Source organism: Abramis brama, assembly GCF_963993115.1.
Source record: "Abramis brama genome assembly, chromosome: 1".
Taxonomy (NCBI): domain Eukaryota; kingdom Metazoa; phylum Chordata; class Actinopteri; order Cypriniformes; family Leuciscidae; genus Abramis; species Abramis brama.
Genome location: NC_139963.1, coordinates 37555650 through 37582207, shown reverse-complemented (window position 1 = coordinate 37582207; position 26558 = coordinate 37555650). Strand labels below are relative to the sequence as shown.

General features: G+C 38.7%; 1 protein-coding gene across 5 annotated transcripts in view; it reads left to right on the top strand.

The window, feature by feature from the left end:
• Positions 1–3776: 3776 nt before the first annotated feature.
• The window catches only part of axin1 (axin 1), a 38599-nt gene continuing 15817 nt past the window's right edge, over positions 3777–26558 (top strand). Inside the window, exons 1-4 of one of the 5 annotated variants that reach the window (XR_014608343.1) lie at positions 3777–4183; positions 6100–7074; positions 22487–22627; positions 26430–26526. Coding sequence is in view for 4 of the 5 variants with exons in the window: in XM_084129997.1 (XP_083986123.1) it covers positions 6194–7074; positions 22487–22627; positions 26430–26526 (1119 nt within the window). In the remaining variant the exon portion in view is untranslated. Of the gene's footprint in view, positions 4184–4292; positions 5268–6099; positions 7075–22486; positions 22628–26429; positions 26527–26558 lie in introns of those variants that run through there. The other 4 variants (XM_084129997.1, XM_084129996.1, XM_084129994.1 and 1 more) reach the window with 4 other exon arrangements.

Here is a 26558-nt window from a genome sequence, read left to right as displayed (position 1 = left end):
CCTGAAGGATCGTGTGACACTGAAGACTGGAGTAATATGATGAAAATTCAGCTTTGACATCACAGGAATAAATTACATTTTAAAATACATTCAAATAGAAAACAGTTATTTTAAATCGTAATAATATTTCACAAAATTATACGCTAAGTATTTTTCATTAAATAAATGCAGCCTTTGTGAGCATAAGATACTTCCTTGAAAAACATTTAAAACAAATCTAAATTATTCCAAACTTTTGACCGCCACTTTTTGACCGCACTAAATGTAAAGGCTTAGTTTGGAGTTAGGTTGCTTTAAAAAATAAATAAATAAAAATACACAGTTGAACATTTCTAATGATTTGATATTAAAGTTTTTTTTTTATACCTGTGTTTCAGATTCGAATGGACACAGTCAATAACCTGGAATGGACCGATATTTTGTGGACAACCACCTTGGATTCTCTGAAAACGAGGAGGATGCAGTTTTTACTGGAACTTGAAATAATCAATGGTATTGAAATGGAATCTTCTTTCAATGGAGGGAGAGTTGGGGGATGCCAGAAAACACAAGACAGAAATATACGATTTCCTCAGGTAATGCATTTACCTTTTCATTATTAACCAACTGAAGTATGGAAGTGCAGTGCACATATACATAAATGAATGCTAGATCTTTACAGAGTACTTCATAACAATAAGAGCCTTGCTAATATATATATTTATATTTTAAAATATACACATATACACACATTCATGTTTTGGGTCAGTAAGATTTTTTAAAATAAATTAACACTTTTATTTAACAAGATTAAATTGACTGTTGTAGAAGAAAGACAGTAAGATAGTTTTTTTTAATTTTTTTTAATAAATGCTGTTCTTTTGAACTTTCTATACATCAAAGAATCCTGAAAAATGTGCCTCACAGTTTCCACAAAAATATTAACTGCATGTTTTCAGCATTGATAATAATCAGAAATGTTTCTTGAGCAGCAAATCATCATATTAGAATGATTTCTGAAGGATCATGTGACACTGAAGTAACGATGCTGAAAATTCAGCTTTGTTATCACAGAAATAAATAAAATATATTCAAATTGAAAACCTTTATTTTAAAGTCTAATAATATTTCATTTTATTATTACTTTTGAACTTTTGAACATCACTGTATTATTGTAAACAAATCATTTGGTGAGGTCAGCAAAATTTCTTAGGAGAACTTGGCTTGGCAGACCTTGACAAAATGTTCCTTTAATGTTCTTTTGTGAACATTAAGGTGCGTCAAATTCCGAGATGAATACGCCCGGTCTTGATTTCCCATGAGCAATTTGTAATATGTCATTAAATTCATGGTTCCACACAAACTACTCTTTCATTTTCAGATGAGCTAATCAAATAAAGTCATAAAAAGGAGGAACAGGACTTCACATTCCAAAGGCCTTTGATCTTTTTGCAATGAATCCATGAGATTACATGCCTGATTATATCCAGGTGTTGAGTCATAACTTCAGAGGTTCAGAGCATACAAAGTAATATTCGTCTTTAAGGCCTGCTAATTTTTTTCAAAGTCATAAGATAGGAATTCCTTCACTGAACTAACTTATACATCCCTTCTTACTTTGTGCATATCATTTTAAGACTCTCTCACATGTAGTGTAGGTCCGTCTGTGTCCAGTCTGATGACGTTTTCTTGCTCTTATAGTCTTCAAGAGGCTAAAAATGGGAGAGAGGATTTTTGTATTTTCAGTAATTTATCTGTATGGTTTATAAGACTTTGAAAACATGCATAATGCTTATAAAGATACATGTACACACCTTCTTCTGCTGCATACTTTTTCATGACTGAAAGAAAAGAGCAGTGTTTAAATTGCCTACATTCTTTCTTTCCCCGACATTGCTTTCATCTTTTGTCAGATGGAGAGATATAACCTGAAATGCACCTTGATTTTAATCTCCTTTCACATTGAAAGACTAGTGGAGGCTTTTTTCTTCTCTAGTTTCTCATGTTTTTGAGTGCTAAACTCAGTCCAGGGATTTTAGTTATGTTTTGGTACATTTCGTTGAAATTTTAACGAGAAGATGAAGATTGATCTTTTATTCCACAACAATGTATATTGCACACAATAGGAACACTGCAAAGAGTGATCAGTTGACTTAACTTAAAAAAGTGAGGAAACCAGTTGCCGGTAAATAAACCTCATGCGAAATTGAAAAAATTAAGTTATGTGAACTTGACAATTCCACATAGCTTAACTTATTTTTTTCAAATGCACATAAAGTTTATTGACTTAATAAATTTAAGGCAACGGGTTTCCTCACTTTTTTTTTTTTAAGTTAAGTCAACTGATCACTTTTTACAGTCAACTCACTTACAAGAAAGGGCATTACGTGCACCTGGCAAACATCTGAAAAACTTGATTTGATTACAGCACCTTTGATCACAGCTGAAAAAAACAAAAAACAGATAGCATGTCACGGAAGAGCTGTGAAATGTGTGTCAATGACTCTGCATAATTTATTCGAGGTTATAGTCCACTATGACTGTACTACTCAATGTACATCTTCAGATTAAGCCTATTAATAAAGCATACAGACTGGCTCATCAGCAGACAAAAATTTGTTCACAAAATGTATAGATAGAGGTGCACTCATTTAGTGTGGTCTTGGGCTTTATACTGACCAGTCAGTTTGGCTGCATGAAGTGTGTTTACTTACATGCCTCTTCACACTAAACTTGTTTGATTATCTTTTGTTGTGTACCTGTTCGTCTCACACTATATATAATGCACATTCTGTCTCAAGAATTTTTTGCATGTTGTTGGTGGTTCTGCCACGACCTCTCTCTCTCTCTCTCTCTCTCTCTCTCTCTCTCTCTCTCTCTCTCTCTCTCTACAGCGGCTGTGTGTTAGACGGAGGCATTTTGTGGTGTGGCAGCTGTGGCCGTTGTGTGTTTGCGCGGGTGCTTGATCTCCTGCTGTTTATCCTTAGTCTGTAGAGGCTGCAGGTCATTGCATATGTTTCATCACTATAGCAGGGAATGATTGCTTGTTTGGATATGCAAACGTTGATCACTCTAGACTATGCTGTTGACTCACGCTCTAGTGTAATACTGTGTCTGTATACATACATATTCTAAGAAAAGTCAGTAAAAATGTAGGACCCAATAGATCTAGCCAGGGTAGACGCCATTTTGAATTCTATGCGGATGAAAATGAGGCTGTGAGGGATGAACTTACATTCTTTACAATGGCAAATGCTCTATAAAAGTATAGTAATTTTTGAAATTCACAACTTTCAAAACTGTTTTATGTAGTTTTGTCTACTGAAAGTTTTTTGGAAAGATGTTTCATCAGCTGAATAATTATGTTGTTTAACAGTATAATCCATTGAACACAATGTACTTCAGTCCCTCACAGCATCAATCTCAGTCCTGTCAAAAAATGTACTGTATTAACTTTAAGGATTTTTTTCCATATTGTTCACAGGTGTTTTATTTGCATTTTAAATTATACATTGCATTGCATTGTGTTTTAGGGTTAAAGGAAATGCCTGTTGTCCTGGCAAAATGAGTAAATGATTTTTTTTTATACTATTTGGTATGCTTGTTTTGTTTAGATCAGCACTTATTGTAAGTGGAAAGTAAACAATATATTAGTATTAGTAAATGGTCAAACGTATGACACGGCTGGTCATGTGATGTCAACATGGCGGCGTCCATGAGGGGGCGACCTGCTCATTGTAGAGTAAACAGCTTTTTCTAGAAGACTGCTATCTTATCTCATTATGTGTGCATCGTTTAAATTATATTTCTTGAAGTGCTGTTCACCTCGAAACCGTTTAATTAGCAAACATTCACGAGAGCACCTTTAAAGTGTAATGGACGTGGATTGAATGCGCTCTCTTCACACTCCAGAGTTTCCTCGCCTTGGTCTTTTTTTCTTCTTCTTCTTCTTCTTCTCCAGGCGGCAGTGTGATTTCTGGCCGTGCGCGGCGCTCACATCTCCTGCTCCTCTCTCACTCACTCACTCGCTCTCTCACTCGCACACGGGCACAGGAGTGTGAGAGACAGCCATGGAGAGGTGGAGAAGCGACTGTTTTCTTTGTTATTTTTAAACTCCGAGATCCGCATCGATGACACGATTCATATCTCGCCGCATACAACGCTATTCCCGATGCGCTCGGAAACGGAAAGTAGATTCTCACAGGTACAGTACGGAGCACTTTTTTCCTCCTCCTGGCTTGGGTGTAATGGGGGTTTGCGGTAGCGGAGGGAGAGAGAGATAGCGAGAGAGAGAGAGAGAGAGAGAGTGAGAGGGATGAAATGCACCGTCGCTTTTTTCGCTGCTCGCCTTCGAATCCTCTGCGAGGTCGGGCGCGCGCTTATAAACCTCTCGCGCTCGGTTTATCAGCGCGTGTTGGAGTGCGAAAATCAGTGTTGCAAAGTTGCACACTAGTCCCTGGGCTGCGGAAGGGCCTGGCTGTGTGTGTGTGTGTGTGTGGAGTTTGTTTCTTACTTTCCCCTCCCCCATCCGCTCCTGCTGCTGCTGAGGCCGACACATGAATGCGATGAATGTGGGGCTCACTTCAAAGCAGATCGCGAGGGCAGCGAAAGGGGTGTTGTAATGTCGTCAGCGAAGGAAAAACGCAGCGCGAGCGAACGCGATCCCTTTTTAGATGGCCGTTTCCCCCCCGTGCATAAGTGGGATGATCGGATATATTGGCGTTTTTAGTGGTTAAAGATGGCTAGCGTGCTGTGACAACGTGTTCTCACACTAGTTGAGTCTGAACCGTTGAGTGGATCAGCAGAACAAGCTCACTAGAAATGTCGGCTCGTGCACTCAAAGATGGTGAAAGTGTTTTTCACCGTCTATGCTCACTTGTTCGGGAAGGTCTCGCGCCGCACGTACTTCCTATCCTCGCGCGTTCCGTTCTTTGATGCGGTGGATGTTCGCTGCATTTATGTTTTTAAGTTATCACAGCTTGCTTCGTAGTTAGCTAGTTAGTAGCCTCTTTCAGTGTAACACCCGTGGTGTTTACCGGGGCTTTGTTTTCAATTAACAGCATTTGTGTGCGTAAAATGTTTAGAAATTCGCGTCTTGTGCTGGATTAGCCTGCTAGCTCATCGCCATTGAAGTTCGCGCTGTTAAAGTTATTGACTAGGAAAGCTCAAGGTTTCTCTCCTCCTTGGCTGGCTTCATCAAGAACATCAAACGAAATGTAGATGGCAGGTTTTAAGGTCGGAACTTGAAAGTGTTGGATTTATGGTTGGTGTCATAAATCGTGTCACAGGTGAGTTCAGGAGTGTTTGTGCCATGATGGCTGCCCTTTTGCACTATCTTTGCTTTAAGATAGATGCCTAAGGCCGACATGCAAGTTTGATAGGGGTTGTAGAGGACTGCAGTGTTTAATTAAACTTAGATGGTACAGGTTTTAAATGGCCAAAAGCTGTACTGTTACAGCCATTATTACAGTGTAATTGACTTGTATCTGTAACGTTGGAAATGTTCATGTCTTCTACGGTAACGCTTTATTTTAGCGTCCTCCTATTATACTAATAACAGTAAACTATGCATTATGACATGCAACCAACTCAGTAGTAAGTACACTAGGTTAATTAATATTGCCAGTATTTATTTGACTATTTACTCTGTAACAAGCACACTTTAAAAATAGTGTAACCGCCTTTACTTTTCTCATCTTAATGAGAAATATGCAATGCACATAATTAGCTTTTTATTGACAAGTATTTCATATGCTCAATTATGATACAAAAATGCTAATTTTACTTGATACATCTGCAACAGTTGGTCATAGTGTTACACATCTTTATATTTTCACATAAAATCCACAAGAACACACTATGATACGAGTCAGTTTTAGTTATTGATGACACTGGTCTCCTTAATGTTATTCTCTCTTATAGGTATTTGATTGATTGTTGATATAAAGTACCCAAATTCAGGTTGAAGTTATGTCAATTATGTGATTCTTGACATTAGCAACACTGTATTCTGCATCAAGCAGTATTACTTTGCTGAACTGACCATGTCTAGCCTCATTGAATGTTTTTCCATGCCCCCCTCTCTCTCTCTCTCTCTCTCTCTCTTTACTTCTCTTATAGGAGGAATTCTTTCACAGTGGCATTAATAGAAGTCTGGATATAAACTTTCTGCCTTGTGGGCTGTACTGGGACAGGGTGCAGGGACACTGTGAGCATGAGCTTAAACGAGAACTTGTGTTATCTAGCAGACCCGGGCAGCAGCTTCACTGAGGATGCCCCCAGACCCCCGGTCCCTGGGGAGGAGGGCGATCTGGTGTCCAGCGATGGACGGCCACAGTACAGCCACAGTTTTTACTCCTCCAAGAGCGAGAGCCTCAAGAACGAAGCCCCCATAGCTACACCCAGAAGACCCGACCTGGATCTGGGCTACGAGCCAGAGGGTAGCGCTTCCCCGACGCCGCCCTACTTGAAGTGGGCAGAGTCCTTGCACTCGCTTTTGGACGACCAAGACGGCATCCACTTGTTCAGGACTTTCCTCAAACAGGAGGAGTGCGCCGACATGCTGGACTTCTGGTTCGCCTGCAGCGGCTTCCGCAAGCAGGAGAACAACGAAGGCAACGAGAAGATGCTGAAACTCGCGAAAGCCATTTACAAAAAGTACATCCTGGATAACAACGGGATCGTGTCGAGGCAGATCAAATCAGCCACCAAGAGCTTCATCAAAGACTGCGTGATGAAGCTTCACATCGATCCCGCCATGTTCGACCAGGCTCAAACCGAAATTCAGACTATGATGGAGGAGAACACCTACCCTTTGTTTTTGAAGTCCGACATATACTTGGAATACACTAGGACGGGCGGAGAGAGTCCCAAACTGTTCAGTGACCAGAGCTCGGTGTCAGGGAATGGCAAAATCCTGCCGGGCTACTTGCCGACTGTGAAAGAAGACGAGGAATGGAGGTGCGACCAGGAGCAGGAGCAGAACTCTGAAAGCGACCCCTCTCCCAGCAACAGGCTGACCCAGAAGCTGCTCATGGAAACCGTGCCTCAACGGGTGGCCAACAGTAAAAGATATCAGGACAACCGTGAGTACAGGTAAATCCCTGCAGCTTTGAAAAGCCTGTCTCTCTTCTTCCATCCCCCTTCCCCCCCTCCCGGTGCAATCGCAGTCAGAAGAAAAAGATAAAAAGGGAATCTGAGTTAAGCACAGCCTTCCACAGGAGATGAGAGGAATGCAGTATAGGCAGAAACCTCTAAGTAGCTGCGACTGAGGTAGCGAGACAGATACTGGGTCGCAGCGTTGTCTTTGCCTACTGCGAGTTGGTGCAAGTGGGTGTTCTTTGTGTTCTCCATGCAGGTGTCTCTTGAATGGCAGGCTTTGGAGCAGAATAAAGGTTTCTTCAGGAGAACCACAACATGGATTCTCTTTAGAATGTGCACAAAAGAAGAAACTGCATTGAATATTTTGCAAGCAAGAAAGAAAGAATGTGCACTCTCCAAAAAGTTTTGCGGTATAGATTTAACAGATGCTTTCGGGGACGATTTATGTATCTGATTTAATGCCCTTTGAAGTCCATAGCTGCGTATGGATTTGTTGTGTTTCTGAATGTTTAGATCTCTATCTCTCATACCACCCATAGTTTGCTCGGCGAACGAGCGTATTGGAATGTATGCTTCAGGTATTGTGTTTTGCAATGCATTTTTTTTTTGTGCTCAGATATTCCCGAGGCATTCCTCACCACCAGTTGTGACGGCCCATTGTGCTCTTTTATCTTTCTCGTTCATATCGTGCATCGCACCAACATCGTTTAATCTGGAGGACGTGCTTTTTTTTTTTTTTTTTAAGCCGTGCTGTGAAATTTACAGCAAATCACTTGATGCATCAGAGCCTCGAGTCCCTCCATATGAGCAAAATGGGATTTAGAGATGTGACTGCTAAATACTTTAATCCTTGTCCTGCTGGAATAGAAAGCGGTGCATGTGGGCCTTTGAACAGCCTCTGCTGAAGATTACAAAGCTTTCCGCCCTAGATTTAAAAGCAAATATATCGACAGGTGCTTTCACAATGAGATATCAAAGCAACAAGGCACTCCAGGTATAGGTTGTTTTTTGGCTTTTACCATGGTAAAATAACTTTTTTAATTTTATTTACATTTACATGTGGTGTTATAATCAAACTACAGCAGGTTTTTGTGCAGTCAAGCTACAGGCTTTAGCTGTTCAGCTATACGTATGATGCATTGCATAATTGAATATTTGATGGATGATATGCATGTTGCCATATGACCTCTATCTTTTAGAGCATGCACAAAATGCCAAATTGACAATTGTAGTACAATTTGAATACATGCTGGACAAAGCTGAGCTAAAATAGCATTATCCAGCTCTGATATTCCGACTTAAAGGGATAGTTCACTCAAAAATAACCCTCATGCCATTCTAAACCTGTATGACTTTCTACTCTGGAACAAAAAAGAAGAGATTTTTGAGAAATGTCCCTTTTGTTTGTCCCTCCAATAGAAGCCAATGGTAACCAAAACCGTTTGGTTACCAGTATTCCTCAGAATATCTTCCTTTTTGTTCCACAGAATAAATTCATACAGGTTTTTCACGAAATGAGGGTTAAATGATGACAGAATTTTCATTTTTGGGCGAACTATCCCTTTAAAAAACTGGGTTGGTGCGATTTCAGCCAGACTGCAGGGCTTGCATGACATTTTAAAAAGACAAATTATTATTTTAGTCCAACTGTTTTCTCAACCTTTTTGAATCCAAGGCCCCCATTGTCCACAACAATATTCAAAGGCCCCGTTTTTTTCTTTTTCTTCAGTTGTTCATGATTTACTGGATGAGGATTAAGAATAATAATTTCTACCTGATAAAAATATTTTTGCAGCTTTGCATAACTAGAAAAATGTGTATCCAATTATAAAAATGCCCATGGATGACTTATACAAGTCTAGAAATCACACTTTGTGTGATTTACATTTTTTATAACATTTTTTTTTAGGTTTTTCAAGAAAGAAAAATTTTAAAGAATTTTTTTGTCTCATTTTAAATAAGTTTTAAGGCCTCTTGAGGCCCTCTTGGAAGTTTGCTGAGGACCCAGTGGACCCGGGTCCCCCTGGTTGAGAGCCACTGATGTAAATGCATTTACTGTAATGCACAGCTTTGAGCAGCTTATTGCTTTTATAAAACTAAGACTGTAAGATACAGTAAAACAGATCAGTAAAATAGATCATATTAATCATAACAGTCAGAATAAATAGTCATACCGTTGTCTGTTTGCAGATGTGATACAACTTAGTAAGTACATTCATTTTAAAAGTGGCGTTTTATAAGGAACTGAACCCAAACTATCTTTTTTTAATTTATTTTGTACACCATGTTTTTTCCCCTCTCGGAGCTAAAGCTTAAATTCTAAGCAGGCATGGAGGAGCAGGAGGAGGATTTACACAGCTTGATTTAGCCTCTGTAAAATGCTCAAGCATACATTGTGCTCTGCTGCTCTGATGTGCTCAACTGCACTGTGTTCACTGCTGGCACTCCTCCCGCAAAGAGATTGAAAATTGCGGAAATCTACCCCTAGAAGTTGACCCAGTTTTCTCTCAACTGTCTGAGACAAACCTTGACATCTGTTGATGGTGCAGTAACCCTGTTCTGTCCAAAACCTCAGAGCTTTAGATGTTCAGGTGAGGTATAAAGATGAGAAACATCCCCAGGAGTGTTCTGAAAGGAAATGCGCCTCTCTTTGAGATTTTGTTTTTGCAGCATCTTCTTCCTTTCCTCCTTTTGACTCGCATCTTCTCCCGACAGTTTGTTTAGCATTCGGAGGGCTTTGTGTAGCATTTTAATTTTTGGATGTTGTTAAAGGATATTTAAAAAAAAAAAAAAACTATTTAAAATGACAAAACGAAAGACTCAATGACGGATAGGTATTGTTAAACTGCAGAAACTCCCTCTACACTCCACCCAGCTCAACCTATTCTCCATTGCCTCTGGACCTGATGTGTTTTTAATTAGCGGGAGCAATGCATTTGTGAGGCTGTGTTCAAATGATTTTTTCATTAGGCCTACATGAAGTATTTGGCTGGAATTACAGAAAGACATCACGTTTATTTTTTAAATGGCCTTTTAGGTAAATGCTTTAGGGTTTCATGCATGTAAATTTTGCAGGAGTCATATGTCTTTCATTTGCTGGCAAAAGCTAGGAAGCGAGGGAATTCAGAAGTTTCTTTGGTAACAAGTTTGGTAATAAGGCCACAGTGATTGTCTGTAACGTGCATCTTTAACTCTAGAAATAATTCCTCGGCTATACCAACCAAGATCAAAATATAAATCTAAGTCTTTTAAGAGGAATTTGGTCCAGCAGGACTCAATATGAAAATGTTTTTGTTTGTCTTGCACTGACGTAGGAATACATGATTTACTTGTATTGAACAAGCAATAAATCCTTAAAACAAGTTGTTACTTCACATCAACAGCTTTATTAAGGTTTTATTGCATTTCATAGCCAAACTTGAATAAAATAGGGATTTAACAGCATATTAAAGGGTTAGTTCACCCCAAAATGAAAATTATCCAATAATTTACTCGCCTTCAAGCCAGCATAGGTGTATATGACTTTCTTTGTTCAGCCAAACACAATCTGAGATGTATAAAAAAAATATCCTGGCTCTACCAAGCTTTGTAATGGAAGTGAATGGTACCTGAGATTTTGAAGCCCCAAAAAGTGCATTCATCCATTGTAAAAGTAATCCATACGATTCCAGGGGGTTAATAAAGGCCTTCTGAAGCGAAACGATGCCTTTTTGTATGAAAAAATATATATTTAAATAGATTTATACATTTAGAAACTTTAATCACTGTGAAGAGTGAACTCATACCTAATGTATGATGAATGCAGAAGCGCAGAGGAACAAAAATCCTTAAAAATCAAAACAAAACACCGGTCACAAATTAGAAGTCTAAAAGAAGAATTTTTAAAGAGAAACGGCTGAGGATTTCGATACAAAAGAAGAGGAGCTTGAGTTTGTTGTCCAGCCCTATTTGTTTTAACCATGAGAGACGTCCTACATCCTACGTCGAGTCAGAGGTCATTCTCCCTCCAGAACTTGACTCGCATACGGCCGTTACCGGAAGCCAGTGATTTATAGTTTATAAAGTTATAAATAAGGATATTTTTCTGACAAAAACGCATGGCTTCGCTTCAGAAGGCCTTTATCAACCCCCTGGATTACTTTTATGATGCATGAACGCACTTTTTTTGGGCTTCAAAATCTCAATCCCATTAACTCCCATTATAAAGCTTGGAAGTAATAATAATAATACTTAATAATAACAATTTAAATATATTTTGAGTTCTGAACACTTACATTTTTAATTCAAAAGATTTTGCTGCCAAATAAGTTAAACACACCTGTTTGACTTTTGATGCCAAAACATGGTATTTTAAAGGTGCTGTATGTTATGTTTTTTGACTGTACTAAAGCATAAAAATACCATCTGTTTCCCAAGTCTCTGCAAATATACTAAGTTCAAATACTTGTTTATCCGAAAAACAATGTTACAGCCAATTATTCTATTTTGAAATTCCAATCTTCTTTGGAATGTCTGCTTTTGTTACGATGTGTGTGATCCCGTCCACTGCCAAGTTACCCAGTAGTCTTTTGACACCCTGGGTTGCCAGTTGGTGGAAAATACAGCGTACTGCAGCCATGAAAGCCAGGACATGAACTGGGTCAGAGATCGTAGATTCTACCCGACCTAAAAAGCCTCGGCAATATAAACAATGTGAACATATACATTAGCTGATCAACTTTGTGTAACGTTTGTCGCTTTCCATTTTCCATTGTCCATTGCGCTCGTTGGTGGAGGGGGCGGCGGCGACTGCAGTACCTATTTCAACCTTTAGCTGTTAACATTACATACTGCACCTTTGAGTAATGTTAGGATAACTTTAGTAATGACAACATTAGGGTTTACAGTTAAGTGTCGGATTGGCCAGAATTTAGTATCAGTGAATCCCTAATAGTAAATCTAATTGTAATTTGCATTTAGGATTAATATGGTCATAAGTAAGGTGTTAGTTGTTGTTAATTGATGAATCGTATTTCACTCTGTCTACATCTAATATCAAGATGAAATGTCAATTGGAATGTCGAGCTGTCTCCATGTGTTAGTGTTTTACTATGATTTTTTTTTTTTTTTTAATGTCAGGAGGGAGATTGGAATTTTTTTTTATATGTCCAGGTTAGTCTCAAAGACAGTTGTTTATTAGCTGGTCAGTGATTTCTCTTTCATTTGTGTGATACGTGGCTCTCTAAGAGGGAAAGTGTAATCTGAATCTCAGCCTCTCTCTTTTACCTGTGCTCTTGAGCGCAGATCTGCCTTTGAGGGTTTAATCTGTAGGAGTCTGGAGTCTGTGTGATCACATGTAAAATGGGATGACAAAGAGCTCATAATTATTCTGAGTGCGGGGAGGTGCACAAATCTTAGGCACAGCGATGTAACCTGTACCTAGGTAATGGCTCCTTTCAAATGCGCATCGTGCTTCTGTCCCAGTGAAGTTGGCTTTGGATGCAAGGATTTTTAAGTGGTAATGGGCTGCGAGGGGAGCCAGTTAAATCCTAATGTGTCTGTGCTTTTTATTTTTTACCTTAGAGAGAGCTAGCTTTTTCTTTGTAGGAGATGTCACAGTAATTAATGTGTTCGCTCAGTTGGATGTTGGCATGTGTATGTTATTGAGGGGAAGAGAAAGCAGATCGATTCGTTTTGAATCGCAGTAATGATACAGAGATTCCAGATGCCCCCTGCCTGTTTTAGAGCCTTTGTTTTGTGGAGAATCAAATGGAATGGGGAATGCTGGGCATGTGGAGAGAGCTGCTGAAGGCTCGGGATCGTCTCTGAAGGCTTCTGGGTATCTCTTATACGGTGAATATTGACATTGCTGCTGCTTGAATCATTAGAAGACTGTGGATGGGTTGAGAGCGAGGGATAATCACTGGAGACTGCAGAGAGCCTGGGTCTCTCTCTCTCTTTTTCTCTCTCCCTCTCTTCTCCCCCTCCATTTTTTCTGTTCTATCTGCCTCTGTCTGTTTCTTTCTGCCCCTCTGCTTAGGCTGGTCATAAAGAGATGTTTCTGTCTCGTTTTGTGAGAGGTTCAAGCAGTGCCTAGCTGTTCCCTAGTGCCACACAATAAACAAGCCTTGTATCGCTCTTATATACACAGTGAGAATGCCATATTCTGAAATAATATCGTCTGGTACATTTCAAAACACACCCTGCTCCTTTTGTGGTTGCTTTAAAATTACATGCGGGCAGTAATGAATAATTAGAGAAGCATTTTAATTTCTGTCATACCTGCTCTTCCTAGAAGGAATCCGTATTGCATGGTTGACTACATTTTTCCATTGCTGTTATTTACATCATCTCTGTCATGCTCATATTGGCCATCCTGGATTCATTCCTCAGTTGGCATGATGTGTGTTAGCTGGGGGAATTCAGTCTGAGCAGAGAATGCTGTCATTAATATTAAAATGAGTTTTAATAATAATAATAGAGTTTTAGCTATATTCTTTCGTATGACATTTTCAGTATGTCAACAAAAAGTAATGTGCTTTTGAACACACTCGTTTATTTTAAAAGTGAAATATTAATTTATTAAAAAAATGAATGAGAAAACCTGGCTATGCACCATAAAAAGAACCATTAAATAATATTAATTAAAACAATATTTACGGAAAAAGGGAATGAATATGAAATCATTAACTTCCCCTCCAAATTCCATTTTATTTTATTTTTTCCAAATCTGTTTTCCTTTTTTAGTTTTTCTGCATTCCATTTTTATGGTAGTTTTAATGTTCAATAATTTTAATAATCAAAAACTGTGTTCAATCAATTGAATTAATAAAACTAAGGTCGGGCTCTGATTGTTATTGGCCGATAATAGCTTTATATAGTTTGATCGTGGTTTCTATGAAGGCCGATCAGATGACGTAAAACTCGCTGGACAGTTTTTCTGCACTCGATAAAGAGTGTCAAAGACAACATGTTTTTGAAGCGTTGATCATTGTAGCCAATCATCATAGACAGTAAAAGAAATGGACACAGCGACCCCATTGGATTCAACGGAGAAAAGTGAAGTCAATTAGAAGCTCTCACTTCCTGATGGCTGAGCGTACTGCGCAGACTCAAACTGAGCTTGACGACGTGGATGTGACGGGAGCAACCTGTCCGTCTTCTAGTAGCTGTGCCAAGAGAAATCTGAATCATTACCTTACGAAACTTGCAGAGACGGAGAGTGTGAGTAGGAGGTGTCCATGAGCTATGAGCAAGAGAAACGTTTGCTAAGTATTCTGATTAGTTATTTTGTCATTTTGCCTCCACGTCCCCCCGATTGCCCGCGAGCTTCTCCTCCTGTCTATACGGTAATTTCTCTACTGTGCGACAGAGAGTCGCGTGGTTGTGACGCAATCGTTAGCCTATTTTTACAAAAACTGCTTCTACGGGGCCATAACGTAAGATGCAAGGTAATGGAGCCTTTTATACATTTTCGTGTTTCTTTAGAAATAAATAATGGACAAATGGAGTCTTTAAACGCCTCAGATGTAAAGTTATTCGCTGTCAAAGTGACGCCAAAATGAATGGGAGTCAATGGAATGCTAACAGCAGGTGATGGTCTGTTAATCAGTGGCAGCCCCTGGGGAAGCTTCAGTTTTCAGCCAATCATACGCATTAAGCGCGTCAACACAATGACCAATCAGAGGTGTTTAAGAATCTGTTCAACAGCGCTCAAAATGCTAGAGGGAAATACTGGTATCGTCAATTTTTTTTAATTTTTAAAGTCGGTACTTTTGACAACTCTAGTTGGCCTATCATTTATTTTGGTGATCGTATTGGCCAATACTGCTTCCAGTAATCTGTGATCGGACGAAAAAATCCTGATCCTAATCCCTGTTGTGGATGCGCTCCTCATTTAACAACTTGCTGAAACACGATAACTAAACCCAACGAATTCACAGCGTTTTATTACAATAGTATTCTCATTATAATGTTATTTATATGACACTCCCAATCATAGTTATTAATAATGAGCATTGCTCTTTGAGCTGCCTGCGCTGCACTAAACCGGTAAACTTTAAGGCTTTGCCTGCGGATTGTGTGTTCACACTTGGCATGTTTGGTTAGATTAAAACGATGCAATTGCTCTGTTAGAGCGGTTCATTTGAATGAGTGTGAACGCTGCCATCCGAACCCTGGTGCGCAGCAAACAATCGGACCAAGACCGTTGAAAAGATGGGTCTCGGTCCACTTCCAAACGAACTCTGGTGCGGTTTGAATGAAATATGAACAAAACACTGACCAAAGACATGTAAACAAACCAAAATCAGGACATGATGTCTAGGGCTGCAACAACTAATTGATAAAATCGATAATAAAAATCAACATCAACGAAAGTCATTATCGATTAGTCGTGTCTGCCCACCGTGCACGTAAAACCTCCGCCAGTTGCGTCAAATTACAGCACTGAATAACGCATTTCTATGGACAAAATTCATCTAAAAATAGTGGGGGAAACGGAGTGAGCTGTTGCGGGATAGGTGCGTGATCCAAGCTGCCCAAAACATGAGAATTCTTTATTTTAAGCTTCAAGCTAATGATAAGCGTAATGTTCAACATGGATCGCTTGTCAGGCGCTTTGACAGATGTGTGTGCAGTTTAATGTGTGATATGTTTTCTCTGCGCAAACTTACATTTTTTGGTTATATCCTTATCTGTAAGTGTTACAAATTCACGTGAGTATTTCCATTTTGCATGAATGCTCGTCCTGACAGTCTGCGTTAAACTTCAGACTTTACTGAATGAGCGCCGGCGCGCACATGCGCCTCAGATACTCAGAGGAACACGATTTATCTGTTCAAATATCTGTTGATGGACGTTAAATTTAGGTTTAAAAGTCAACATTAAAGTATTTGTAATTTAAGTATTTAATGAGAGTTAACTGTAAATGGATAACTGCGTGCAATCGCGCTGACCATCACGAAGAGAGAGAGAGAGTAGCTACTTCTACTGTGTTTACGCCACTGGAATACTCGGCTTGGCATTTTGAAATATTTATATGTTTATTTGGCCGTTTAGGCTCGCAACCGAAGACAAAGACTATATGACTATATACGCGCACAGCATCCTGTCAGTACAATTCAGGTCTCTTTCGCGACTTATCGCGCTTTTAATATTTCTTTTCAATATAAAGCACATCCTGCTCTTTTCTTTCTCATTCATTCATGTTTTATTATTAATAACTTTAAACAGAATCGTCAACTGAAATCTGCGCGGATTATCAACAATAGGCTACGACACATTTATAGGACATAAAGGGTCTCTGCGGACTGCGGCAAAAGTGAAAGTACCAGCGGCCAGCGGGTGAAATGTTTCGAAATGTCTCTTTGAACAGTAAAGCACCCGTTTCAATAAAAGGATATATTAAAGTTTATATAGCCTACTTTTACATTTTCGCTGCTGTTCTAAAATGATTTTCGCCATCACCTTAAACAAGCAGCAGCTGCTTGAATCTCAGTGCAGGAGCTGTAACTGTTAGGTTACCACAGAAACGTAAGCGGTTAGTTGATTACTGTGGTGACTCGTGACACTCGCGAACAGCACTGAACACGCACGTCTTAATTTTTTTAGCGTTCGTTGGTAAAGGGTGAGAGACCTTGCGAGCAGGGTGGGGGTGTGGCATCACGATGGTGGCTCACCATCGTGATGTCGGTCAGCCATCACGATGGACGATGATATCGTCCATCGGCACAACCCTAACGGGGAATTCCTTGTTTTTACTCCTTTACACAATTTATAAGCTCTTCACGAGTTCTCAGCTGGTCAAAATAGCACATATGTAGGCTACGCACATGCAACAAGCACATTTATCCCAGCACACACCATTGTTTTGGTTGTTCGTTAAGTTCTGTCTCAAAATATACATCATAAAAGGTTGCGCAAATATCACTATGCCTTTAAGGTTCGGTATTTTTAGGTTCTTTGTTAAAAATGCCAATGTGAACGCAAAGCGGACTAGGACAAAAGTTTTTTGTTTTTGTTTTTTGGTCCAGACCAAATGAACCAGGCGAACCGAACCACAAGTGTGAACACACCCTAACTCAACGAAATGCATCCTATATGAGATTAATCAGATATTTAACATAACATAATATTACAACTTATATCTGCACAAAATAACGCGTATGCACAATTGAACTTGAAGTTACGTGCTAGTCAGAATTTGCATCTCCTGCGGTGGATGCGCTCTTCCCATAACAACACGATAACTAAACCCAAATAATTCACAGCGTTTTATTACAATAGTATTCTCATTATAATGTGACACATGACAGTCCTAATCACGGTTATTAATGTCTTGCATTGCTGTCTGAGCTGCATGCGCTGAAACTACACATGATCACCGGTAAGCTAAAGTGCTTTATTACCACGTTAATTAACTTAACCAAATGCATCCTTTATAAGAAATCGTGTATACACAAAATAAACATTACAACTTACAATTGCACAAAAGTCTGTGAATGCACAAGTGAACTTGACTGCTATTCATGAAGGTACAAAGAATACACAACATTCTTTTACAGTAGTGCTCTCATTATAATTGTAAGTAGCCTATATGACAGGCTTGCACTGCACATGTCGCACTTAACTGTATTTTCCTTTTTGAAGTGATTCCAATCGTATTTCAAGCTATTTAAAACAATACTGGCTATAGTGCTAAATTCATGTCTTTTTTATTTTTAAATGAAAGTGTTTGTTAGTTTTCCTACATCTTAGCTTTTAGTTTGGGGACAATCTTTGAAGGTTGAATGATGATTTTGGTCATCATATTAAAAATAAAATTTAAATTGAATAATAGAGTTTAGAATGAATTTAGAGCTTTGAAGTGTTGGAAAAAGTGTGAAGCTCTTTGAAAGTCCTTATGTTCGAAGCCTGAGATGAATGATGTAAAAACATTCGACTTTCTGCCACAATACCATAGTTACAGTTAGCGTTACTACATTAAATCCATGGTGAATGTTGGTAACCTGTGGATTGAAAAGCCTTCTGTAACTTGTTAATTCATGGCACAATGTTTCTCCTGGTTTCCACGTCAGCGCTATTTGATCTGATATCTGTGGTGTATAGCAGAATTTGAATGCTCCTCACTAGATCTCGCTGAGATGTTAAAGGGACACTTTACCTCTGGAAAGATGAATGTGTATTTAAAATAGGTCATTTATGTAGAAGAAATGTGAAATTATTTTTGTATTTGGAGCTTTCTAGACTGAGAAAAGCCAGAAAATGTATTTTTGGCTTATGTGGATGAAAGACAACTCCCAGAATGCACTTGCTTCGCTGCCCTAGGAGGCCACTCCCAAGCCACGCCTACCGGTAAGAGAGGGCAGTTGACAACAACAAAGCTAAGCTACTAGCGAGTCTCCGTGATGAGTTTGCCCTGGATTTCAAGATCGCCCAAAATGTCCGGGATTCGGCTTTTGCGTTCTACAGTCGCCATTCATCATGTTTACTGTGGCGAGCAGGACGAGGCTGAGGGGCGCGGGAGAACGGCGCGAGGCCGGTGGCGTCGTTACTGAGACGCACCGGTCTCGCATCTCTCACGGAGGAGCGGGAATTTTCTTAGCAATGGTAAAACGCACATCAACCGATCACTTGTTTAGCGTTCATGTAAACACTACATTCAGATTCACCAATCGGAATGAATTCAGCTAGATTGAAACAAAAGGTGTGCATGTAAACAATGAATGGCGACCGCAGAAAGCAAAAGCCGAATCCCGTACGTTTTGGACGATCTCGACAGCTGTCCTGGAAAAAGAGGATGGCATTGGAAATCAAACGCACTGGCACTGATCTGTGATAGGTCTGTTAGCGCATTAGGTCCAACCCCCTATGGGCGGGTTTGAAAGGGTGGGAACTAGTGCTTGTAGTCTCAACAGAAATCCCCCCCTCTTCCTCCGACAATGACGCAAAATGGCGATTTTTGCATCATTGTGGGAGGAAGTGTTAAGAGGTAAATACGGATTTCTCCCGTCTCAGGGGAAAATGAGAGAGTGTTGCACGACCATTCAATAGTATGACTGGGTTTCTAACAATGCAAAGCTTAATGCAAATGGGTGGAGTGTCCCTTTAATACTCAAACACTTTATCACTGGATCTCCCAGCGCTGCGTAGTAATGGTGTCGCGTGATCGAGATCGGCCCACGAGTAAACCTGTTCGCTGCGAGATAAGAGGTCTGCGCTGCACAGCTCAAACGAGTAGCGTGGTTTTGTTCTGCTTTCGTTTGCCATTTGATGTTTCTTATATGCCACAAAAATGTGCAGCTCTTATCAGTTGGGCAACACCAGTGGTGGTGACACCAGACCAATGTGACCTTTAACAAAATTTAGTCGCACCGGCAGGAAAAATGGCCGCAGTTTAGAGCACTGATCTGCCAAAATACATAAATGTGACCATTTCAGAAGAGAAGGATTATAGCTCAAGAGTCATATTTACTACTTCTACAAAGCTGATCAGAGTCTGTTACAAATTGTGATAAGTCAAAAACAAAAAATGGGCAATTATGTAAGTTTGTTCTTTAAAAAGGTAATTCTGTGAGGAAATGTGGTCTGAAAAATCTACAGAGGTTTGGAAAATTTGAGTCTGGAAAAGTATGGAATTTTGAAATGGAAAATGTGCAGGAACCCTGTAGCTATAGAGAACAGGCATTAACCAGGTAATATTTTAAGAGCATTTAAACAGTGTTCCACTTATTCATGCTGCAGTTTTTGCATGACAAGATGGTGTCCTCAACTGTGTGGCATGTTGTTGTTCTTTGTCGGCGCAAGATAATTTGGTTTTCTGAGAATTTGATTGTCTGCATGTTGCCTCCACCCAGCTGAAACTTAATTTTGAAAATGTTTAAGGTTAATTAGATGATGAAACTCTTGATTAGCTGTTTGCTATCATTAATAGAAGGCAAGTCCTTTTGTTAAAGGATTTGGTCTTCAAGAATAAGACCGATCTGGTAGGGCACGTGCTGTCTTTATGAACATTTAAGACATTTTTGTATGTAATTATAATTGTATGACGCAAGGATGCTTCAGGTTTTTACAGCTGACAAACTTGTTTTGTGTAGTCTGATACCAATCCTTACTATAGCTGTTGTTTAGATTAAAACAAATAGTAAAAAACAAACTGTTGGTTAAACAAGCACAAAAAAATTAGTGGTCAACCAATATTGTTATTTTGATGGCCGATGCCGATATCTTAGAGAGCAGGATGGCCGATATAAAGCCTGTACATGCATGTGTATATATACATATATATTAGTGATGTCAACGTTAACGCATGGGATCTTTTTTTTTTTTCAGTTTAACGCTTTCAAAATATTTAATGCAATTAACTGTTTTTTCCTTCATATTTTGACTAGCGTTACATTAAATGATCACTCTCTTATACATGCAAATGCTTTTAAACCATTCAAGTGTGACCAGACTTTCAGTGAATGTCCTGTCTGTGACACACACACACACACACACACACACACACACACAGAAAGACACGTGTCAGTATCGTGCACACAGCACACTTTTGTAGCTTTAATAAGGATTAATCTATATTTAATTTTATAATTTATGCAGTGCAGAATGTTTGATGGCAGTTTCTCACAGGTAAATTTCCTACACAGGTAAATATGACATTTATGTGATAACGGTTTATGTGAGGATCGTTTTAAGTTCACTTAATTTAAAAGTTGTTTTATATTTTGAAGCCTAATAAATGTTAAAAATAAAATGTATAGCTTTCAATTACACTGTAATGTTGAATGGCTATAATGTTTAAAATTGGGACAAAATAATTTTCATCGATAATCAGTAGCAGTATTAGTATCAGTGAGACTGGCCATTCATAAAAAGATGCCATTAAACAAGTATTTAAACTACACTGTCTTTATGTTGTTTCTACATTAATTTGGAGATTAACGGTGAAATTATTACATTATAAAATATATAAAAACGTAAGTGTTTTTAATTGCGATTAATCACAGAACAACACGTAACAATTGGAAATAATTTGAAAATGAATTAAAATCTCTGAATAAAACTGACTTTCTTTAGATGGCAACTTCTTGATTCTGTAATCGTATTACAGTATTTTTCACAAATAAATAAATTGTTTTTGTTTTTTAAAGAATACAAAGTAAGTAAACACTGTAATCAATAGGGCACTCAGTTGGCTAATCTGGCTAATAAAGTTTGTGTGGACTGGGAATCATATTTTTTTCAAATAAACAGAAGGTAACACTTTACATACAGCACAATGAAAATGACAAAAATTAGTCATAGTGGGCAACTGAATATAGCACAGCATAGTTTGAAATCAAGGGCATTAAAGTTTGTCAATCGTACGTCTCCAGTAAAACTGACTCTCCTGTCCGCATTCAACCGCGGACCGACCGCACATTCATGCAGGCTACAAATGCTCACTTGTTCAGAATATCTGACAGCTCTTATTCGACTAAGTCTACAAGGTTTGTGAAATGAAATCATGTTAATTCGATATTTCAAGATTTGTTTAAATGAAATAAATGCGTACTTGTTGAATGCTGACGGTAAATGAGAAAGTATTATAGTGTTTGCCTATCTGTTACTAATAATATATACGAAAAGGTGTTTTAGCGTTTGCTTTTATAGTTTACTTTATTTGTTTTATCATGTCTATTAGACAAAACTGTTAAACAGATTATAACTAATGAAGACATTCTCAGCCTCATCAAAATAAAAGTCCCGCTTCCGACACATCGGCCAAACAGAAAAGATTATCGGCTAATGCCGATTTTTAAAAGAATGGCAAATATCGGATGGTATTAACTTTAATTATTATTTTTTTTACAGGCCTAAAAAGAACAAATAAGCCCACGCAAAATATCCATATTAGCATACATGGGCCTATGAGGAAATAATTAAATTCATTACTCATTGGCGTAACAACACTTGATGTGAGAGCTTTCTGTATTTATTATTCATTTTGTTCACGATAGACAAACTTTTTCATTGTTGTCATTTAATCATTTTTTTGTTACTTTTATTATATTTACCCAATTTTATTTAATGTCTAAAGATTGTAAATTGAATTTACATTCCTTGCCTTTTCATTTGGTTGGTGTTGATGGTATATTATTACCTCTGTTATTTGTTGCCCCTGGAAGGAGATGCTGAATTCTTAAAGCAGGCTGGTGTCTATTGCATTATTGAAATGTGATCTTACTGGTCAAGTTGAGAAACCAACAATCAAGCCATAGAAAGTGATTATCCACCGATTACAATCTGCCGAGCATCCCTCATATGCCGTTATGTCTGATACTTAGAAATTAATGAATGGAATGTGTTTCACTGAAATGACCACTATTGTTTTCTTCGTCACGTGTTTAACAGGAATCTCCTCTGTCCCATTTCTCATCAACAGACACGCGTCATGGAGGGAGCCAGTCAATCCGTACTACGTGAACACCGGCTATGCGCTGGCTCCTGCCACCAGTGCCAATGACAGCGAGCAGCAGAGCATGTCCAGTGATGCAGACACACTCTCCCTGACCGACAGCAGTGTGTACGTACACATCTATAGACACACAAATGCACACAGATCCATTCTCACCACCGCAAGCTGGCGGAACGTTCCGTCCGAGAGCTTAGAGCGATTCAATTTCACCACGTCGTCCCGAGTCAATTTAGCAGGATTTTCCTCCTCCAAGAAACTTGCAGCCAGTTCTGCAGAAGCCCAGATATTTCGGCCGTCGAACGGAAGATGCGTAGACGAAGCTCGATGTAACGTCATTGGCAGCTGTTAGTGGAGGCTGGTCTCAGAGCAGTGTCTCGTGCATGCAGAATCAGTGCCATTTTCCCCCAGCTCTGCTCTGGGAACAGAAACAAATCTGCTCTCCTCTGAGGAGGACCATCTGCTCATTATCCACACCAATGAAAGCTTCTAAATGTCATTACTTATGCTAATTATAGAGCTTCAAATTGGGAGGTATGAGGCGCTGCAGGCTGTAATTTGAAGGCATTGACTTGTTTTCCTTCAAATTAACTTTCCCTGAAAACAAAGGAAATGGCCTTCACGCCGTACCCTACACAAGCAGGTTACAGAAGGGAACAGGAAATGAAATATTAAAAACAAGCAAGGCCTGAAAATAAGAGCTCATAAAAGACTAAACTGTGCTTTGGCCTTAGGTGTAATCAAATTTGTCTCATTTCATGGCTACCAAAATATTTTTGGTTTCATGCAATTAAATGCCTGACACAAGAGGACGTGGTCTGCTGGAGAAAATATTGCATTATGAAATGATTTTCCCTCCATTTACGTGGAAGTGGTAATCAATGTAAAGTTAAAAGTTAAGTTTAAGTATAAACCGATCGACTCTGGATTTTTGCCCCTTACCCTGATTCCTCCCGGCATGTAAAACACATTAACCCGCGTTCTTTGGGCTCATTATAAATTCGCTTATGTGATAGGCTATTTGACAGGAAAGCGTCCTTACTGTGAATTTACGTGCATCCAGACAGAGAGCACTGGTAGGAGGACAAATACATCATCAATACGTACAAAAATAGGAGGAAATACTCTTCAGTTTTTAATGTTTTATTTAACATCACAACAGACATGCAGCTCTCACCTGTGGTTAGAAGCATAGTTTCTGGTTAGTATGACATGAACTTAAACAGATCATGTTCTTAGTAAAATAAGCAAGCTAACATGCTGTGTATTCTGAATCTTTCCTTCTATTTATACACTCCTGGCCAAAAAAATATGGGCCACGCCAAAAATGGAAAAAATATTTGGTGGTCTTGTTATGGTCTTGATGATTTTAATCACAATTCACTGGTCAGGAAATTAGCACAAGTTGCACAAATACTGTAGATAAAGTATCTTGTGAGACCAAAAAATCCACAATATGGTTCAAATCTGGACTCTGACCAGGTCAAAACATGAGCCAGATAGACTTGTTTTCAAGCCACTTCTTGGTTGTCTTTGCAGTTTAGGCCGGAGCATTTTCTTGATGAAAAATAACATCTGATCATTCCTCTTTAGATCACAACTTTTCATTTGTGGGAAACCAGCCAATCTGCAATATTCTCCTGTATCCCAAAGCATTAAATGACTTTTGACAGTGAAGTATCTCACCAATACTAGCAGCTAAACAGGCTCTCACACAGTGACACTCTTCCTCCATGCTTCACTGTGCTAGAGATGCATTTATTATTATATTTCTCTCCAGATTTTCAAAGACACCACTCTGGAGCGTCACAATGCAATGTGTGCTTCATTTTGCCAAAACTTAATTCTGTCTTTGATGTTTTTCTGAGACCGCAACGGCTTTTAAAATAGTGCATTTGCTTAAATTTTTACTAATTTCCTGACCAATAATCTGTGGTTAAGCCTTAAAAGCTTAGTGTTTAGCCATTTTGGACTTGGCCCATTTTTTTGCCCAGGAGTGTATATACAAATTTAATTTTTATGTCTTTTATTTTGTCAAAAGAATTAGTGTTGTAAAGTGCTTGACGTCATCAACAACAGTTCTAACCAACGTGGTTCCAACGAGGATATGCGACAAAGTTACTGTGGTTTTGGGAAACGGTTGTGACTGGCTAGTTAGTTTCTCCAATGATGCATCGCACTATGGTATTTAAGCAGCGAGTTACATCGTTTTTCGTATTTTCGTTCTGGTTGTTCGTTTCGGGAGGGCAGCAACAGGGAGTGTGCCGAGTTCAGAGATGGTTGTTATACAAATGTTATACAAAAAAACACATTAAAGGCACATCAGGGCAAAAACATGTGTCTGAAGTGGGCTAGATTAGAGGCCATTATCAGCTGTTTGCCAGGCAGAGATGCAGGGGGGTCCGCAGCAGGACCCGGGGGGATTAAAGACTCCCTGTGCATGTGTCAATGAAGGACCCCAAACATGCTCTGCTCTGAAGCGGTTGCTGCCACTGCCCCAGGGATTCAGTTAGATGGGAGGAGGAGGACGCTTTCGCATATCCAGTCCCACAACAAAAACGTAAACACCTGCAATCACTTTAGCTTTGCAGTCTGAGGTCTGTTCTCACACAAGGACTGTCTTGTATGCACATATTTGTTGTTACGAATCAACAGCACCATTTTGTTCCCTGTAAAACTGACATTTCTTTATAAGTAACACATGCTAGTGAGGTAACTTTTTGTATTTAGCAAGCACAGTTACTTACCATCACAAAATACACAATGATGAAGCTTTCACCAAATGCCAGCTTTGCAAACTGACATATTATGGAGATTAGACAAACGATACTACGCTACAGTTGTTCAAAAATGAACATTGTCGTTGCTTACCCACCCTCATGTGATTCCAGACCTGTATGACTTTCTGTGTTATATGGAACTGAGATATTTTTTTTTTTTAGCTGAATGTCTAAGTCTGATGTCACGCCTCCAAAAGGGCAAAAAAAGTGCCTTAGAAGCACCATCCATAAGTTCATAAGGCTTCTGAAGTCATATTTTCTAAAGCGCTTTAAACAGCCTGAAATATTCACTGAAATTTAGACTTATACAGCCACGGTCTCCATTTACTTTAACTGAATGGAAAAGAGCAGGTTAGACGAGTGTTATTTTCGTATTTATATACATTTTATATTTTCATTTTTAGTCATTTGTCATTTTTATGAGTTTTTGCGATAGCACTTTACAATAAGATTCCAATTGTTTACATTAGTTAACAGTAAAAATGCTTCTAAACTAAGCATTTATCATCAGTCACTGTTATTTTCAGAATTTAATACATTATTAAGATTAAAAGTTATATATATTAATATTATTTAATGGGCCTGTCTGAGCTAACATGAAGTAACAGTGAAGTTGTTTTTAACTATCATTAACAAATATAAGTAAATACTGACATATATATTGCTCATTGTTAGTTAGTTTTAGTATATTAGTTTTATTTATTTATTTATTTATTTATTTATTTATTTATTTTTTTTTGTCATTTAAGTACTTCATCTTAAACCGGAAGGAAAAATGTTGCCTTGGCTGTTAACTGAATCAAGTTAGTTTTTCTAATATTTATATTTTATTTTAGCTTTATTTCAGTTACCGAAAACGATTTGTAATAGTTTTAGGCTTAACTATAACAACACTGGCTTAGGCATTCTGCTAAACATGTCCTTTTGATTTCCACGGACGAAAGAAAGTCATACAGGTGAGTAAATTGACATCTGTTTTTGTTTTGTTTTCTTGAGATTATTTCTTTAATACTCCACCATCCACCATTGGACCATCAAAATGTGTTATGTAGAAGACGATGATTTCATATATGGTGTTTCTGTATATTGACACCGATTAAGTATTAAAATCCTGTTATGTTTTTTCCCTACAGAGATGGGGTCCCACCTTATAGGTATCGTAAACCGCATCGACGTGAGATACACGAAAGTGCCAAAGTTAATGGGCGAGTGCCACTACCTCATATTCCTGTAAGTATGCTTTGGATTTCCAGAACACCTTG